Source organism: Heterodontus francisci, chromosome 5 (assembly GCF_036365525.1).
Source record: "Heterodontus francisci isolate sHetFra1 chromosome 5, sHetFra1.hap1, whole genome shotgun sequence".
Taxonomy (NCBI): Eukaryota; Metazoa; Chordata; class Chondrichthyes; order Heterodontiformes; family Heterodontidae; genus Heterodontus; species Heterodontus francisci.
Genome location: NC_090375.1, coordinates 7104575 through 7125217, shown reverse-complemented (window position 1 = coordinate 7125217; position 20643 = coordinate 7104575). Strand labels below are relative to the sequence as shown.

Genomic DNA, 20643 nt, shown 5'->3' with positions numbered 1-20643 from the left:
CTAGTCACATCCTGTCAATTAGAGTACCTGCTCATTATCCCTACTCTCCGAATCCTGACGCTCAGCCAATTTCCTAATCGGGTCAATAATTTTCCTTCAATTCCATCAGCTTCGACTTTAGCTGACAAAATCCCTCGTGAGAGACTCTCAGATTTCCTCTGGAAGTCCATATAAATAACATCCATAGACATTACCCTGTCTACTACTTCAGTCACCTCTTCAAAAAAAATTCGATCAGATTCAAGGGGCACATGTTCTCTTTACAAATCCATGCTGGCTCTCTCTGATCAGCTGATAATTTTCAAGGTGTTCAGTCATATCCTTAATTATAATACTAATTTCCCAGCAGCAGATATTAGGGAAACTGGTCTGTAATTCTCAGTTTACCTCTCTAACCTTCCTTAAATAGCAGAGTGATATGTCCAATTTTCCAGTGTAAAGGAGCAGTTCCAGAATTGAGAGAACTTTGGAAGTTAATCGTTATGGCATCTGTAATGTTCTCACTGACTTCCTTTAAAATCCTGGAATGGAAACCATCTGGACCTGGGGATTTGTCACTCTTTAGTGCCATTATTTTCCTCATTACTGTTAATTTGCTCACGTTAATTTTGCTGAGTCCGCCTCCCGGATACATGATTAGTTTACCTGATTATCCTTCCTCTACTGTAATCACTGATGCAAAATAATTGTTCAGCATGTTTGTCATTTTCTTATTTTCATTTTCACTATCACCATTACCAGTTTTCCTGCTCCTAATATAACAAAACCTGGTTGATTTTGATCTCTCTTGGAAGTTTCTTTTCATATTCCCTTTTTGTAGCTCTTACTGTTTTGTCACCTTTGCTGCTGTTTGTGTCTTTCCCATTTGCCAGGATCTATGCTATTTTTGGATGCTTTTTCTTTTAATTTTATATTGTCTCTTACCTCTTTAGTTGTCCATGGCTGTATTTTTTGGCAGGTAGAGCTCTTGCCCCTTGGGTGTATAATCTGGTTCGGTATCACATTATATTCTATTTTGAACCCCTTCCACTGACCTATCATTTTACCCATTAACAGATTTTCCCAGTCTGCTGTGAACAATCTGTTTGATCCCGTTGAGATCAGCCTTATGTAAATCTGGAATCTTCGCTGTTTTATGTTTCTCCTTCTCAAGCATTACATTGATCTCAATTGCCATTAGGTTAACTAAATCTAATAGGCCCTGCCCTCTTTGGCTCTGGGACATATTGCTTCAGAAAACTATCCCAGATATGCTGAAGAAATTCACTACTTTCTGACGTGCTAGTATGTTTATACCAATCAATATGAAAGTTAAAATCTTCACTAAGTCTACTCTGCCCTTGCTACGTGCTTATCTAATCTCTGCATTTATACACTTCACAGCTCCTAGCATGGGTCATATACACAACTTCCACTAAATCTTAATCCTTTTCTATTTGAGAATTGTTGAATATAGAGCCATGTTGTCGAAGCTTTTCATTTTGCACTCATCAGGACAATATGCAAGAATAACCAATCTAAGGGAAAACAACACAAATAAGTAATGTGATATATGAATTTCAGTGCCAGTGTGATGCTAGGTATGTAGGCTGTATGTCCCAAAGACTGGCGGATTGTATCAAACAGCATGTCCCTTCTGCTGTTCGCAATGGACAATGTGCAGGCCGTACCCAACCAGCCCGTGCTTGCAAAACTTAAAACAGTGTCCAACATTAGATGTGATTTCGTGATTGGACAACATTTGCTTAATAATCCAGTGTACTAAGAATTACGCTGACAACCAATTTAAGATAGTCAGTGCTGGCAGTATGGCGCATTTACGCACACTGGAAGCTACATATATTAACTCGCAGGGCCCTGTTTGCAGACATAACATGTACACATATTGCGCCTGTTTCAGCTGAACAAAATAAGTGACAGCCATTCGCTGGATCATTCCTCCGGGCAGTGCCTTGACCAATCAGTCAAGCTGCCTGGTTTAAATTTCAAACCAAGCTTGGCAATTAACTCAGTCACCATAAACTGGTGCATTCTCCATGGCAATGCTTCTACCAATCAGAGTTCAGTTGCCAACCAATCAGAACTCTCTTGTGCAGTATAAGTTGTTGTTTTCCCTTACATTGGTTATTCTTGCGTATTGTCCTGATGAGTGCAAGACGAAAAGCTTCAACATGTCTCTATTTTCAGCAATTCTCAAGTTCTGTACTACCAAACAACCTGTTCTGTTTCTTAATTCTACCTATAAAATCTCCACTGTCTGCTACCTCTGATTATATTCTCTCTCCATTGAAGTGATTTCATCCTTAATCACCAAGGCTACTCCTTGCTCCTCTACCATTTTCCCTATTTTTCCTGTAGGTGGTATAACCTGGTATCTTTTATTCCCAGTCCTGACTGTCTTGCAGCCATGTCTGTGTTGACTTCCATGCCATGCTCTACAGTTAAATTTGTGCCTGCCATTCATTTAATTTGCTCCTAATACTCAGTGTGTTTGTGCAGAGAACGCTTATTTGGGCAACAAAGCGTGAGAAGTGACGATGCCAGCTAAATGTTACATTTTAAAAGGGGGTGGAAGAAGAGAGAGACCTAGGAATGTTTGTGCACATATCTTTGAAGGTAGCAGGACAGGTTAATAAAGCACGTGAGATCCACGGCTTTATAAACAGACATAGGACCTGATTTAAAAAGTGGATGAGTTTTCAGTGAGTTAAAATCTTGCCCATAAAATACAAAAGCCAGAGGTTATGCTAAACCTTTATAAAACACTAATTTGGCTTCAGCTGGAGTATTGTGTCCAATTCTGGGAACCACACTTGAAAAAGAATGTGAAGGCTTTGGGGAGGGTACAGAAGGGATTTACTACAATGGTTCTAGGAATGAGGAATTAGTCACGTGGATAGATGAGAGCTAGGGTTGTTGTTCTTGGAGCAGAGAAGGCTGAGGAGGTTTGATAGTGGTGTTTAAAATCATGTCGTGTTTAGATGACGTAAATCAAGAGAAACTGTTTCTAATGGTTGAAGGAATGATGACCAGATTTAAGGATTGTCAAAAGAACCAGAAGCAACGAGTGGTTCGGATTTGGAATGCACTACCTGATAGGGTGGTGGATACAGATTCCATAGTAGCCTTCAAAAAGGAATTAGTTGAATACTTGAAGGAGAAAAAGGTGCAGGGCTGTGGGGAAGTCGGACTAACTGGATTACTTGGTCTTCAAAAGAGCTGGCATGGAATTAATGGGCTGAATGGCCTCCTGTGCTGCACTGTTGTATGAAATACGTAACACTTGCATTTTATCCTGCTTCAGAATGATGCACGCTATAAATTTGTTTCTGAAAGAGCAAAGTGTTTTGTAGGTAAATGGCACAAACATTCGAAACAGCATGTCTGGAGTGCTCATGGATCTATGAACTAATATTCTCCAGGAACCATGACACCAAGCTTTAACACAAAGCCAACGAGTCAGTTGTGGCTCAGTGGGTAGTTGTTCTCACCTCTAAATCAGAAGGTTGTGGGTCCAAGCCCCACACTAGAAACTTGAAAACATAATCCCATTGCAGTACTAAGGGAGGGCTGCTCTGTCGGAGGTACCGTTTTTCGAATCAGACGTTAAACCAAGGCCCTATCTCCCCTCTTGGGTGGATGTAAATGATCTCATGGCACTATTTGCGCGTCCTGGCTGACAAGTGTCCTTCAGTCAACATCACTTTAAAAAAAAAAAAAAAATTATCATTGCTGTTTGTGGGAGCTTGCTGTGCACAGATTGGCTGCTGCATTTTCTGCGATACAACGGTGACGCTTCAGAAATACTTTTCTGTATTCTGGGATGTCCTGAGGTCATGGAAGGTGGTATATAAATGCAAAGTTCTTTGCTCTTAATTCATTACTAATAGTTCTAGTCCCTGTCATTTCATTTTGGTCTATTCCTAACATAACTCTAATTGGTAAGGTTATGGGGATTAAACCTGGTGCCGGTGGGGGGGGGGGGGGTGGGGAATGCAGGAATGGACTGAAAAGCAGCAGCAGCAACCAGTGCCTACTCTTATTTAATGCCCTTCCAAAAAAAGAAACACCCCAAAGTCTAATAAATGGCAGTGATTCTAGAGAAACCCTCAAATTTCATGAGGGGGATGCAGGACTTCAGTTATGTGAAGTGACTGGCAAAGCTGGGCAGGGAAAATTAAGGAGATTTTAATACAGGCATTCAAAATTATGAAGAAAAAAACTGTTTCAACTGGCAGTAACCAGAGAACACAGATACAAGATAATTGGCAAAAGAACCAGAGGGGAGAAGAGGAGGTATGTTTTTTACGTAGCAAGTGGTTGTGATCTGGAATATGTGACCTGAAAGGGTGGTGGAAGCAGAATCACTAGTAACTTTCAAAAGGGCTCAAATATAATTGAAAGAGAGAAATTTGAAGGGCTGTGGGTTAAGAGCAAGGAAGTGGGACTAATTGAATAGATCTTCACGAGCCAGCACAAGCAGGCTGGGCGAAATGGCTGCCTTCTGCGCATATGTTTCTATGGTAACTGTACTGGGTGTTGTTCACTGTTCCAAGTTGGTCTCTGCCCACATCTCTACATATTAACAACCTTGCATAAGGTGCACACATCCTGTCAATGAGCTTTAATTCCTGTTGCAATTTTTGGATATGCTTTCCGAATCATAGGATAATTACAGGCAGAGTAGAAGAACTGGAGAAGTGCAGGAGTCCCCTGGGTCCATCTCCCTCTCTAACAGATTTTCCACTTTGGATACTGTTGGGGGAGTTATCTTAGGGGAATGCAGCAAGAGCCAAGGCTGTGGCACCACAGGTGGCTCAGCTGCATTGGAGGGGAGGAAAAAGAGTAGGAGAGCTATAATGATGGGGGATTCTATCGTAAGGGGTACAGATAGGATTTAGACGTGAATATAGGAGGTATGATCAGTAAGTTTGCAGATGACAAGAAAATTGGTGTCGTAAATAATGAGGAAAGCCTTAGTTTACAGGACGATATAGATGGGCAGAGCAGTTGCAAATGGAATTTAATCCTGAGAAGTGTGAGGTGATGCATTTTGGGAGGACTGACAAGGCAAGGGAATATACAATGGATGGTAGGACTCAAAGTAGAGGTCAGAGGGACTTTGGACAAGTGCACTATAGATCTCTATGACTGAAGGCAGCAGACCAGGAAGAGAAGGTGATTAGGAAGGCATATGGGATACTTGCCTTTATCAGCTGAGGCATAGAATATAAGAGCAGGGAGGTTATGATGGCAGCTGGAGTACTGTGTACAGTTCTGGTCGCCACACTACAGGAAGGATGTGATTGCACTGGAGAGGGTGTGGAGGAGATTCACTAGGATGTTGCCTGGACTGGAGCATTTCAGCTATGAAGAGACTGGATTGGCTTGGGTTGTTTTCCTTAGAGCAGAGAAGGCTGAGGGGGGACATGATTAAGGTATACAAAATTATGAGGGGCATTGATAGGTTAGATAGGAAGAAACTTTTTCCCTTAGCGGAGGGGTCAATAACCAGGGGGCATAGATTTAAGGTAAGGGGCAGGAGGTTTAGAGGAGAGTTGAAGAGGAATTTTTTTACCCAGGGGGTGGTTGGAATCTGTACCACACTGCCTGAAGGGGTGGTAGAGGCAGGAACTCTAACGGCATTCAAGAAATATTTAGATGACCACTTGAAACGCCATAACATACAAGGCTACGGGCCAAGTGCGGGGAAATGAGATTAGTTAGGTCAGGTGCTTGATGGTCGGCATAGGCTTGTTGGGCCGAAGGGCATGTTTTTGTGCTGTAAAACTCTGACTATGACTTTCAGAAAATCATAATGCAATCAGGTTGAGTTAATGTTTAGTTTTTTAGTTTAGAGATACAGCACTGAAACAGGCCCTTCGGCCCACCGAGTCTGTGCCGACCATCAACCACCCATTTCTACTAATCCTGCACTAATCCCATATTCCTACCACATCACCACCTGTCCCTATATTTCCCTACCACCTACCTACACTAGGGGCAATTTATAATGGCCAATTAACCTATCAACCTGCAAGTCTTTGGCATGTGGGAGGAAACCGGAGCACCCGGAGGAAACCCACGCAGACACAGGGAGAACTTGCAAACTCCACACAGGCAGCACCCAGAATTGAACCCGGGTCCCTGGAGCTGTGAGGCTGCGGTGCTAACCACTGCGCCACTGTGCCACCCCTGTGCCACTGCGCCACTGTGTTTTATGAAAGGAAAATAGCGTTTGACAAATTTGTTTGAAGTCTTTGAGGATATAACAAGCAGGGTGTATAAACGAGAACCAGTAGATGTGTATTTGGATTTCCAGAATGCATTTGATAAGGTGCCACATAAAAGATTACTGCACAAGATCAGAGCTCATGGTGTTGGGGGTAATGTATTAGGGTGGAGAGAGGATTGGCTAACTAACAGGAAGCAGAGAGTCTGGATAAATGTGTCATTTTCAGGTTGGAAAACTGTAACTAATGGAATGCCACAGGAAACATTGCTGGGACCTTAACTATTTCCGATCTATATTAATGACTGGGGTGAAGGGGCCGAGCGTATTGTATCCAAATTTGCTCAAGATAGTGATAGGTAGGAAAGCAAGTTGTGAGGAGGACGCAAAGCCTGCAAAGAAATATAGATGGGGTAAGTGAGTGGGTAATAATCTGTCAGATGGAGTATCATGTGAGAAAATGTGAGGTGGTTCACTTTGGTGGAAAGAATAGAAAAGTTAAATACTATTTACATGTAGAGAGACTGCAGAATGCTGCAGTACAGAGGGATCTCGTACATGATTCACAAAAAGTTAGCATGCAGGTACAGAAAGTCATTCGGAAATCAAATGGAATGTTGGCCTTTATTTCTAGGGGAATGGGGTATACAAGTGGGGAAGTCATTGTTACATCTGCACAGGGTGTTGAAACCACACCTAGAGTACTGTACACATTTTGGTCACCTTATTTAATGAGGGATATACATGCATTGGAGGCAGTTCAGAGAAGGTTCAATAAGTTGATTGCTGGGATGATGGGTTTGTATTATGAGGAGGTTGGGCCCATACTCAATGGAGTTCAGAAGAATGAGAGGTGATCTTATTGAAATGCAAGATTCTGAGGGGGCTTGACAGGGTAGATAAGATGTTTTCTCTTGGGAGATCTAGAACTAGGGGGCCACAGTTTCAAACTAAGAGGTCTCCCATTAAGACCGCTGAGGAAGAATTTCCTCTTTCAGGGTCGTAAGTCTGTGGAATTCTCTGTTCCAGCAAGCAGTGGAGGCTGGGTCATTGAATTTATTCAAGGCTGATTTGGACTGATTTTTGATTTGCAGTGGAGTCCAGGATTATGGAGGACCGGCAGGAAAGTGGAGTTAGGGCCACCGTCAGATCAGCCATGTTTTTATTGAATAACAGAGCGGGCTCAGGGGACCAAATGACCTTGGCCGCCTGCTGCTATTACATTATGTAGTTGTGGGCGCTCACAAAGTAGTTTCTGCAAACTCTTTTTGTTACTCTCCCTCTCTCTCTCTTTCGCCCCCGCTCCCTTAACTAAGACAATGAGTTCATATTCTATCATGGTAGTTTGAGAATTTGAATTGAGTTTTTTTTTAAATGGTGTGAATAAATGTGACCATGAAACTATCAGATTGTTGTAAAAACCTAACTGGTTCAATCATGTCATTTAGGGAAGGAAATCTGCCATTCCTATCTGGTATGACTCAAACTCTCACCAAGATGGTTAGCACTTAACTGTCCTCCGATGTGACCCAGTCATCCTCTCTGTTACATCAAACTGCTACAAAGAATATCAGATAGATTGCAGCCACCACCTCAGGCAACTCGGGATGTGATAAATGCTGGCCCTGCCATACATCCCAAGAGAGAATTTTTAAAAATCTAAGTCTTGCATGTTAACTATCAGGATGTGTTGCAATTCATTGCAGGTGCTGAAATATATAATTTTTTTTAAAGACTGTCATTTTGTGCTGGATTCTTAGCTGCAGCCAGCTCTGCTGACCTAGGTCACTTCCCTACACGCACTGACTGAGCAGTGTGCTTAGAGTCATAGGTTAAAAACAGATCCATCCTTTTATTCTTTAATGGACTAAACATAACCACTGCTCCAGGCAACACCACAGGAGATCAGAGTATGAACATTTCGGATAGCTGTAATCCAAGTTAGAGCGGAGTTAACACATTGCCAGCTCAACACATTGAGAAATTGTTGGAGTTTTGTTCTTGCAATAAGATGTTATTACCACTGCTGCCACAGTACTGCACAATGTATACTCTATAACATTGTGAACTGCACATTGACAGGGTGGTTATTGCCTGGTGTTTGTGTGGCACAAATGTTATTTGCCAAAAATCAGCTCAATCCTGAATATTGTTAATGTGAAAACAGACTGGTTCAGTGTCTGAGGAGTTGTGAATGGTACTGAACACTGTGCAATCATCAGCGAACATCCCCCACTTCTGACTTTATGGTGGAGGGAAGGTTGTTGTTGTTGAAGCAGCTGAAATAGTTGGGCATAGGGCACTACCCTGAGGAACTCCACCTTTAAATTGCTTTTAATATGTCTCAGCAATATGCTTCAGCACCAATAATTGCCCCAATATGATGTCTTCCCTTATCGTACAACAATATTCCTCAGATCCCTTCAATCCTTAGTGCTCAATTGGAACAAGGCCTATACTGTGGGACCATTTTGTCCAATTTTGCTCAATCACAGTCCATGTGAGACCTTTTCAGATAGAGGAAAGTGTCTAAGCTAATTGCAGTACCTGGTCCTCAACACTTCTGATTAAAGGTGAGAACCAGAACCCAGAAAATGGGACAAATCCACTCTCCTTTTGTGTAGGCGAAGTGTCAGAAGAGACTTCTCCAATATGGAAATGCTATCCCATTCACATGTGTATCGAGAGCCTGAACCAATGTGAAGCAAGTTTGGTTCATTTGACAAGGTCTTGCGATTTATTCTCCACATCAAAGAGCAGTGATTTAAAGTATGTGGCCCGAGGTAATCTGTCAAGTTCGATGTCCCTCAATGTTCTATCTTTGGATCATTATGATTCCTGTCACGTTAATGAGCTTTCCTGGGGCCCTCAAGACTCCCTGCGTTGATTAGCACAGTTCCAAATGTGCCGTCCCCAATCGTGTGTGTTAACAGATGGAAGCGATAGAGTAGTAGTTCTGTCCCTGGCTAAGCCAAAGAATGGGAGTTCAAATCACATCACGCCAGTTTAAAATTTGAATTTAGCTTATAGTATCAGAAAATAAAAGGCTGCTGTCAGTAAAATCCACAATTAAGCTCCTGGATTGTCATTACCTTGAAAACAGAAACTCCCATCATCAGTGTGTACACTCTGTCTCAGTCTAGTTGTGGTGCTGAGGTCTAGGAAAGAAGTTGCATTTATGTATATGGCCTTTCACAACCTCAGGACATCCAAAAGTGCTTCGCAGCAAATGGAGCACTTAATGTACGAAATGCCATGAAACACAGCAAGATCCCACAAACAAGGAAATCAGTCACACTTGATCTGAGTTTGTGATGTTGTTTAAGGGATAATTTTATGTCCAGGACATGGCAGAACTGCACTATTATTTGAGAGCAGATGGCCTCAGTTTAAAAGCTCATCCAAAATATGTCACCTCCAACACATGATAGGTTTTCATAACTCAGTTGGTTTTTACAACAATATGATGGTCTCCATGATTTTATTTTGGCTGGTGGAATAAATGGGATCAGCTGTGGCCCAGTGGGCAGCATTCTCGTCTGAGTCTAAAGGTTGTATCTTTGAGACCCACTCCACAGACTTGAGCCCATAATCGAGGCCAACAGTCCCAGTGCAGAACTAAGGAATGTGCACTGTCAAAGGTACTGGCTTTTGGTAGAAACATTAAACTGAGGCCCCATCTGTGCGCTCATATGGGGTAGGCGGTGGCATAGTGGTGTTATCACTGGACTAGTAACCCAGAGACCCAGGGTGTTTCCCTGGGGGCATGGGTTTGAATCCCACCACAGCAGAAGGTGGAATCTGAATTTAATTAATAAATATGGAATTAAAAGCTAGTCTAATGATGGCCATGAAACCATTGTTGATTGTTGTAAAAACCCATCTGGTTCACTAATGTCCTTTACGAAAGGAAATCTGCTGTCCTTCCCAGGTCTGGCCTACATGTGACTCCAGACCCACAGCAATGTGGTTAACTCTTACATGCCCTCTGAAATGGCCTAGCAAGCCACTGTACCTAACCCCTACGAAGTCAATAAAAAGGAATGAAACCGGACGGACCACCTGGCATCAACCAAGGCACAGGAAGCGACAACGGCAAACCCAGCCCTTCAACCCTGCAAAGTCCTCCTTAGTAACGTCTGGGGGCTTGTGCCAAAGTTGGGAGAGCTGTCCCACAGACTAGTCAAGCAACAGCCTGACGTAGTCATACTCGCGGAATCATACCTTACAGACAACGTCCCAGACACTGCCATCACCATCCCCGGGTCCTGTCCCACCGGCAGGACGGACCCGCCAGAGGTGGTGGCACAGTGATATGCAGTAGGGAGTGAGTTGCTCTGGGAGTCCTCAACATCAACTCCGGACCCCATGAAGTCTCATGGCAGCAGGTCAAACATGAGCAAGGTAACCTCCTACTGATTCCTACCTACCGCCCTCCCTCAGCTGATGAGTCAGTACTCCTCACTGTTGAACACCAATTGGAAGAAGCACTGAGGATGGCAAGGGCACAAAATGTACTTTGGGTGGGGGACTTCAATGTCCATCACCAAGAGTGGCTCGGTAGCACCACTACTGACCGAGCTGGCCAAGTCCTAAAGGACATAGCTGCTAGACTGGGTCTGCGGCCTGTGGTGAGGGAACCAACACGTGGGAAAAACATACTTGACCTCGTCCTCACCAATCTGCCTGCCGCAAATGCTTCTGTCCATGACTGTATTTTTAGGCATGACCACCACACAGTCCTTGTGGTGATAAAGTCCCACCTTCACATTGAGGATACCGTCCATCGTGTTGTGTGGCACTACCACTGTGCTAAATGGAATAGATTTCAAACAGATCTAGCAATGCAAAACTGGGCATCCATGAGGCGCTGTAGGCCATCAGCAGCAGCAGAATTGTACTCAACCACAATCTGTAACCTCATGACCCGGCATATCCCCCACTCTACCATTACCATCAAGCCAGGAGACCAACCCTGGTTCAATGAAGAGTGCAGGAGGGCATGCCAGGAGCAGCACCAGGCATACCTCAAAATGAGGTGTCAACCTGGTGAAGCAACAACACAGGACTGTCTGCATGCCAAACTGCATAAGCAGCATGCGATAGACAGAGCTAAGCGATCCCATAACCAACGGATCAGATCGAAGTTCTGCAGTCCTGCTGGATCCAGCCGTGAATGGTGGACAATTAAACAACTAACTGGAGGAGGTGGCTCCACAAATATCCCCATCCTCAATGATGGGGGAGCCCAGCACATCAGTGTCAAGTGGATGATCCATCTCCGCCTCCTCCTGAAGTCCCCAGCTACACAGATGGCTGACTTCAGCCAATTTGATTGACTCCGCGTGATATCAAGAAACGACTGAAGGCACTGGATACTGCAAAAGCTATGGGCCCTGACAATATTCTGGCAATAGTACTGAAGACCTGTGCTCCGGAACTTGCCGCGCCCCTAGCCAAGCTGTTCCTGTACTGCTACAACTTTGGCATCTACCCTGCAATGTGAGAAATTGCTCAGGCATGTCCTGTACCCAAAAAGCTGGACAAGTCCAACCCGGCCAATTACCGCCCCATCAGCCTACTCTCAATCATCAGTAAAGTGATGGAAGGTGTCATCAACAGTGCTATCAAGCGGGACTTGCTGAGCAATAACCTGCTCAGTGACACTCAGTTTGGGTTCCACCAGGGCCACTCAGCTCCTGACCTCATTACAGCCTTGGTTCAAACATAGACAAAAGAGCTGAACTCGAGGTGAGGTGACATCGAGGCAGCATTTGATAGAGTATGGCATCAAGGAGCCCGAGCAAAACTGAGGTCAATGGGAATCTGGAAAAGCTCTCTGCTGGCTGGAGTCATACCTAGCGCAAAGGAAGATGGTTGTGGTTGTTGGAGGTCAATTGTCTGAGCTCAGGACATCACTGCAGGAGTTCCTCAGGGTAGTGTCGTAGGCTCAACCATCTTCAGCTGCTTCATCAATGACCTACCTTCAATCATAAGGTCAGAAGTGGGGATGTTCGCTGATGATTGCACAATGTTCACCATTCGCAACTCCTCAGATACTGAAGCAGCCTGTGTAGAAATGCAGCAAGACCTGGACAATATCCAGGCTTGGGCTGATAAGTGGCAAGTAACATTCGCGCCACATAAGTGCCAGGCAATGACCATCTCAAACAAGAGAGAATCTAACCATCTCCCCTTGACATTCAACGGCATTACCATCGCTGAATCCCCCACTATCAACATCCTCAGGGCTACCATTGACCAGAAACTGAACTGGAGTAGCCATATAAATACCATGGCTACAAGAGCAGGTCAGAGGCTTGGAATCCTGAGGCGAGTAACTCACCACCTGATCTCCCAAAGCCTGTCCACCATCGACAAGCCACAAGTCAGGAGTGTGATGGAATACTTTCCACTTGCCTGGATGGGTGTAGCTCCAACAACACTCAAGAAGCTCAACACCATCCAGGACAAAGCAGCCCACTTGATTGGCACCCCATCGACAAACATTCACTCCCTCCACCACCGACGCACAGTGGCAGCAGTGTGTACCATCTACAAGATGCACTGCAGCAATGCACCAAGGCTCCTTAGACAGCACCTTCCAAACCCGCGACCTCTACCAACTAGAAGAACAAGGGCAGCAAATGCATGGGAACACCACCACCTGCAAGTTCCCCTCCAAGTCACACACCCAGCCTGACTTGGAACTATATCGCCGTTCCTTCACTGTCGCCAGGTCAAAATCCGGGAACTCCCTTCCGAACAGCACTGTTGGTATACCTACCCCAAATGGACTGCAGCGGTTCAAGAAGGCAGCTCACCACCACCTTCTCTAGGGCAATTGGGGATGGGCAATAAATGCTGGCCTAGCCAGCAATGCCCATATCCCTGAATGGAAAAAAAATAGATGTAAAACATCCCATGGTACTATTCAAAGAAGAGCAGGGGAATTATCCCATTGTCCAGGCCAATATTTATCCCTCACCCAACATCACTAAAACAGATTATTTTCTTCTTTACATTGCTGTGTGCAAGTTGACTGCTGTTAGTGGTTACACTTAAAAGTACTTTGAGGTGTCCGGAAGTTAGTAAAATAGCAAGATTTATGGCATAGAAGGAGCTCGTCAGCCTAATCCCACCTTCCAGCTCTTGGTTCTTACCCCTGTAGGTTACAGCACCTCAAATGCGTCCCCAAGTGTTTTTTCAAATGTGATGAGGGTTTCTGGCTCGAACACCCTTTCAGGCAGTGAGTTCCAGACCCCCACCACTCTCTGGGTGGAAAAATTACTCCTCAACTTTGCTTGATTCATACCAATTACTTGATATTTATGCTTCCTGGTTATTGACCCCCTCTGCTAATGGAAATAGGTCTTCCTATCCACTCTATCTAGGCGTCTCAATATTTTGCACCTCAATTAAATCTCCCCTCAGCCTCTTGTATTCTAAAGAAGAGAGCCCCAGCCTGCCCAATCTTTCCTCATGCCTAAAATTCTCCATTCCTGACCAGATCCTGGTAAATCTCTTCTGTAACTTCTCTAGCCAACTTATAACATCTGCAAACTTCTTAATCATGCCGCCGCATGTACATCTAAATCATGGATATATACTGCGCACAGCATATGGGACTTGTGACTGAGCTCTGCAGAATCCCACTGGAAACAGCCTTCCAGTCACAAAAACACCCATCAATCATAATCCTTTGCTTTCTGCCTCTAAGCCAGTTTTGGATCCAACTTGCCACTTTCCCATGAGATTTTAATTTACTGACCAGTCTGCCATTTGCCATGTGTGCCTTGTCAAAAGCCTTCCTAAAATCCATGTAGACGACATCAAACATGCCACCCTCATAGACCCTCCTTGTTACTTCCTTAAAAAATTCAATCAGGTTAGTCAGACATGAGCTTCCTTGAACAAATCCATGCTGGATTTCCTCGATTAATCCGTGCCACTCTAAATGATGACTTACACCGTGTCTCAGAATTTTTTCGATAATATTCCCACTACGGAGGTTAGGCTAAACAGCCTGTAATTACTCGGATTTTTAAACAATGGTACAATGTTATCAGTCCTTCAGTCATAGAATGGTTAGAGCACAGAAGACTGCCATTGGGCCATCATGTCTGTGCTAGCTTGCTGAAGGAGCAATTCACCAAGTGCCACTCACCCGCCTTATTCCTGTAGCCCTGCCCATTCTTCCTTTTCAGATAATCCATTGCCCTCTTGAATGCCTCAATTGAATCTGCTTCCACCACACTCCTCGGGCAATGCATTCCAGATCCCAGCCACTTCTCATGTCATCATTGCTGCTTTTGCCATTTTCTTTAATTCTGTGCCTTCTGGTTCTTGATTCTTCCACAGTGGGAACAGTTTCTCCTGAGCTACTTTGTCCAGACCCCTCATGATTTTGAACACTTCTCTATTAAATCTCCTCTCAACCTTCTCTTCAAGGGAAAAAGGTCCAAACTTCTCCAATCTATCTGCATACAAACATACGATTTAGGAGCAGGGGCAGGCCACTCGGCCCCACAAGCCTGCTCCGCCATTCAACACGATCATGTTAGTTAGCAAAATTAAAGCACATGGGATAGGAAGTAATATACTGGTATGGATTAAGGATTTGTTAACAGGCAGAAATCAGAGTAGAAATAAACTGGTCATTCTCACGTTGGCAGGCTGTGACTAGTGGGGTACCATAGTGACCAGTACTTGGGCCCCAGCTGTTCACAGTATATATCAATGATTTGGATGTGGGGACCAAATGTAGTATTTCCAAGTTTACAGATGACACAAAACTAGGTGGCAATGTGTGGTGTGAGGAAGATGCAAAGCGGCTTCAAGGGGATTTGGACAGACTTGGTGAGTGGGCAAGAATGTGGCAGATGGAGTATAATGTGGAAAAATGTGAGGTTATCCACTTTGGTAGGAAGAATAGATGTGCAGAGTATTTCTTAAATGGTAAGAGAATAGAAAGTGTAGATGTATGCACAAAGGGACCTGGGTGTCCTTGTCAACAAGTCACTGAAAGCTAACATGCAGGTGTAGCAAGCAATTAGGAAGGCAAATGGTATGTTAGCCTTTATTGCAAGAGGATTTGAGTACAGGAGTAGTGACGTCTTGCTTCAATTGATTCGACCACACTTGGAGTACTGTGTGCAGTTTTGGTCCCCTTACCTGAGGATCGATATTATTGCTATAGAGGGAGTGCAGTGAAGGTTCACCAGACTTGTTCCCGGGATGGCGGGACTGACCTATGAAGAGAGATTGGGGAAACTGGGCCTGTATTCTCTAGCGTTTCGAAGAATGAGAGGTGATCTCATTGAAACCTACAAAATACTTAAAGGGATAGACAGGGTAGATACAGCTAAGATGTTTCCCCTGGTTGGGGAGTCTAGAACCAGGGAACACAATTTCAAAATAAGGGGGAATCCTTGTAGGACTGAGATGAGGAGAAATTTCTTTACTCAGAGGGTTGTGAATCTTTGGAATTCTCTACCCCAGAGGGCTGTGGAAGCTCAATCATTGAGTATGTTTAAAGCAGAGATTGACAGATTTCTAAATACAAATGACATAAAGGGATATGGGGATAGTGTGAGAAAAAGGCGTTGAAGTGGAAGATCAGCCCTGATCGTATTGAATGGCGGAGCAGGATGGATGAGCTGAATGACCTATTCTCTGCTCATGCTTTTACACGCTGTATGCTTTATTACCGTGCTCTCAACTTGGCCTGTAAGCTTCAATGAGTTATACACATATACAGCCAGGTCTCTCTGCTCCTGTACCCCCTTTAAAATTATGCCCTTTATTTTATAGTTTCTCCCTGTTATTTCTACTAAAATGAATCACTTCACACTGCTCTGCATTAAATTTCATCTGCCAGCACCACACCTATAGCTAGGGAGGCTTGGAAGATAATGGTCAGAGCCTCTGATATTTCTTCACTTGCTTCCCTTAGCAGCCTCGGTTACATTTCACCCGGGCCTGGTAAGTTTTCCACTTTGAAGGATGCTAAGACCTTAATATTTCCTCCCTCACTGTATGTTTATCCCATCCAATATTTCACACCTGCTCCTGAACTACAGTATCTGCTTCGTCCCTTTTGTGGAAGCCAACACAAAGTATTCATTAAGAACCAAATGCACATCTTGCGCCTCCATGCACAGTTACCTTTTTGTGAAGGGTTTGAAAGGTGCTTTCCTTGAAGATTTGAGCCAGCGTGTTTATATAACTTGCTAACTGCATTCTGTTCTCTCCTAGAATCCTATCCGAATTCCTGTTGAACGGGGAGTGACAGTTGAATCATGGCAATTCCTGCAGCACCGCCAAGCTACGCTGAGGTGATGGCAAGCAAGGAGCAGCCATTCCCAGGCCAACAGCCTTATTCAATACAGCAGCCATTCCCAGGCCAGCAGTCTTATTCCATACAGCAGTCATTCCCAGGCCAGCAGGCTTACTCCGTACAACGGCCTTATCCAAGCCAGCAGCCTATGTCCCAGCATCCGACTATGCCTGTGCATCCCAGCTGGGCATTTGTACAGCCCAACCCCGGTAAGTATTTCCATTGAATCTTTTTAGAAAGCCCATCCTATACTGGAAGAACATAAGAGTATGCTGTTCCGCCATTCAGTTAGATCATGACTGATCTGTATCTTCACTCCATTTAGTCGCCTTGGTTTTGTACCCTTGACAGCCTTACTGAACAAAATTGTATGTGTCTCAGTTTTGACATTTTCAGTTGTTCTCCAGGCTCAACAGCCTTTTGAGGGAAGAGTTCAGATTTCCACTACCCTTTGTGTGACTAGTATTGCTCCTATATGCCTCTTCCAGTACGTGTGATCCAGTGCAAGCATCACCAGTGACTGAGAATTGAACTTCAGTTTGAAAAGAAACCTGGAAATAGCAGCAGGTTAGTTCAGCACGCAGCCAGTTATTGTGATCTGGAATATGCCATCTGAAAGGAGGTGGAAGCAAATCCATTATTATCTTTTACAAGAGAATTGGATAAATATGCGAGAAAAATTTTACAGGACTATGGGGAAAGAGCAGGGGGAGTGGGTCTAATTAGATAGCTCTTTGAAAGCACTGGAACAGGCACAGGTCTGTCACTGTATAACACTGGGGTACAGTACTAGTGGGTACAGGTCTGTCACTGCATAACACTGGGGTACAGTACTAGTGGGTACAGGTCTGTCATTATAACACTGGGGTACAGTACTGGTGGGGACAGGTCTGTCACTGTATAACACTGGGGTACAGTAGTAGTGGGTACAGATCTGTCACTGTAAAACACGGGTACATTATTGGGGTGGACAGGTCTGTCACTAACACGGGTACAGTATTGGGGCGGTCACGTCTGTCACTGTATAACACTGGGGTACAGTACAGGGGAGTGTGCAAGTTTGTTGTCATAGAAACCATAGAAAAATTACAGCACAGAAGGAGGCCATTCAGCCTGTCCTGTCCACACCGGCCTTAATTTTTAATTTCCGATATCCAATATGCTTGTTTCCCTAAAATAAAAGCAAAATACTGCGGATGCTGGAAACGAGCATAAATAAAAACAAGAAATGCTGGAACCAGTCGGCCGGTCTGGCAGCATCTGTGGAAAGAGAAGCAGAGTTAACGTTTCGGGTCAGTGCCCCTTCTTCGGAAGTTCAAGATATTATGGTGGTCGAGATTTTGCTTTTGGTATATTGTTTTGTTTCAGTTGGGGTGTGGACTGTGTTGAAAACAGTTGGGTTTATCACCTGCTGAAAAACACCCAGCTCCTCTTTCCCGACCTCTTTGAATAAACCCTGCAAATCCAGTGCGTGTGAGCTAAAACCTCTGATGCTGCATTTCTCCGAGGAAACACCTGGAAAGCCTGCCAGATTACTTTGCGACACTGCCTGAAAAGAACTGCTCCAGAAAAGATCCCAGTGACCCGTCTATATGTACTTGGATGCCAGACTGTATGCCATTTTTGGGGCACAACATAACTCATCGTGTGTGTGTGTGTGTGTTCGGTACTTAAAAAGGGAACTTACATATTTCCCCAAGGACCGCAGTGGTTCAAGAAGGCAGCTCAGCAGAGGCAGACATAAGCAGCAAAGGTTAAAAAGTGTGCAGCACAGTAATTTGGCAGTGTTAAAGCGTATTTATTTAAATGCAAGGAGTATAGTAAATAAAGCTGATGAGCGGAGGGCCCAGATAGACACATGGCAACATGATATCGTTGCTATAATGGAAACTTGGCTTAAGGAGGGGCAAGAATGGCAACTGTACACCCCTGGATATAGAGTTTTCAGGCGGGATAGAGAGTGAGATAAAAAAAGGAGGAGTGTAGCATTATTAAGGAATCAATAACAGCTTTGAGGAGGGATGATAAGCTAAATGAGTCATCAAATGAGGTTGTATGGGCGGAGCTCAAATGAAATAGGGGCAACCACACTACTAGGAGTGTACTATAGGCTCCCAAATAGTGAGAGGGAGGTAGAAGAACAAATATGTAGGCAAATTTGAGTGCAAAAACTATAGGGCAATAATAGTTGGGGATTTCAACTACCCCAATATCAACTGGGATACTAAGTGAAGGGCACAGAGGGGACAAAATTTTTGAACTGCATTCGAAATTTTTTTGGCCAGCATGTAACAAGCCCAAGGAGAAGGGGCGTAATTCTATATTTAGTCATCGATAATGAAGTAGGGCAAGTGGAGGAAGTAACAATGGGTGACCATTTTGGAGATAGTGACCATAATGCAGTAAGTTTTAGCATAATCATGGAAAAGGACAAAGATTAAACAGGAGTAAGTGTTCTAAATTGGGGGGGGAAGGTGAATTTTAAGAAGCTGAGAGGTGACCTGGCCAAAGTGGACTGGATACAGCGACTGGAAGGAAAATCAGTGGCAAACCAGTGGAAAGTATTCAAAAGTGAGATTCTATAGGCACAGTGTAGGCATGTCCCCACAAAGATAAAGGGTAGTACTGCCAAATCTAGCACCCTCTGGTTATCTAGAAACTTACAGGGTAAGTTAAAGCAGAAAAAGAAAGCTTATGTCGATCATGAAAATCTTAATACTTTAGAAAGCCTAAAGGAGTACAGAAAGTGCAGGGGTGAAGTAAAAGAGGAAATTAGAAAAGCAAAGAGCGGACATGAAAAATTATTGGCAGGTAAAATCAAGAGAAACACAAAGATGTTTTATCAGTACATAAAGAGCAGGAAAGGGTAGGGCCTATCAGAGTTGTACAAGGGAACGTATGTGTGGATGCAGAAGATGTGGGCAGGGTTCTTTGAGTTTTTTGTCTCTTTCTTCACAAAGGAGAGGGTTGATGCAGACATTGTAATTAAAGAGGAGTGTGAAATATTAAATATGAGCATAAAGAGAAAGGAAGTACTGGAGGGTCTGACATCCTTGAAAGCGGATAAATCACCAGGGCCGGATGGATTGCATTCCAGGTTATTAAAGGAAGCCAGGGAGGAAATAGCGGATGTGCTGTGGGTCATCTTTAAATTCTCACTCGATACAGGAGAGGTACCAGAGGATTAGAGGTCTGAACATTGTACCATTGTTTATAAAGGGTGCGAGGGATAGGCCAAATAATTATAGGCCGGTCAGTCTGACTTTGGTGGGTAAATTGTTGGAATCTATTCTGAGGGATAGGATAAACTGCCACTTAGAAAGGCATGGATTTGTAAAGAGGAGGTCATGTCTTACTAACTTAATTGAGTTTTCTAAGGAAGTAACAAGAAGGATTGATGAGGATAGTGCAGCGGATGTGGTCTACATGGATTTTGGTAAGGCATTTGACAAGGTCCCACATGGCAGACTGGTCAGTAAAATGAAAGCCCATGGGATACAGGGGAATGTGTCAGGTTGGATCAAGAATTGGCTCAGGAACAGAAACAAAGGGTAGTTGTCGGCGGATGTTTTTGTGAATGGATAGCGAATTCCAGTGGTGTTCCACAGGGCTCAGTGTTGGGTCTCTTGCTGTTTGTGGTATATATTAATGATTTGGACTTGCATGTGGGAGGCATGTTTGGGAAATTTGCTGATGACACAAAAATTGGTCGTGTGGTTGATAGTGAAGAGGATAGCTGTAGACTCCAGAATGATAGCAATGGTTTGGTTGAGTGGGCGGAAAAGTGGCAAATGGAATTAAATCCAGAAAAGTGAGAGGTATTGTATTTGGGAAGGGCAAATAAAGCGAGGGAATACACAATAAATGGGAGTATATTGAGAAGGGTAGAAGAAGTGAGAGACCTTGGAGTACATGTCCACAGATCCCTGAAGGTGGTAGGACAGGTAGATAGAGTGGTGGTGAAGGCATATGGAATGCTTTCCTTTATTGACCGAGGTATAGAATTCAAAAGCAGTGTTGTAATGATGGAACTGTATAAAATACTGGTTAGGTCACAGTTTTTGTGTACAGT

The 20643-nt window shown here is 44.0% G+C and overlaps 1 protein-coding gene across 1 annotated transcript in view; it reads left to right on the top strand.

The window, feature by feature from the left end:
* The window catches only part of faim2a (Fas apoptotic inhibitory molecule 2a), a 101841-nt gene that overhangs the window by 7457 nt on the left and 73741 nt on the right, over positions 1-20643 (top strand). The window contains exon 2 of the mRNA XM_068031061.1: positions 16490-16780. Coding sequence (XP_067887162.1) covers positions 16534-16780 — 247 coding nt within the window. The 5' untranslated portion in view covers positions 16490-16533. The remainder of the gene's footprint in view (positions 1-16489; positions 16781-20643) is intronic.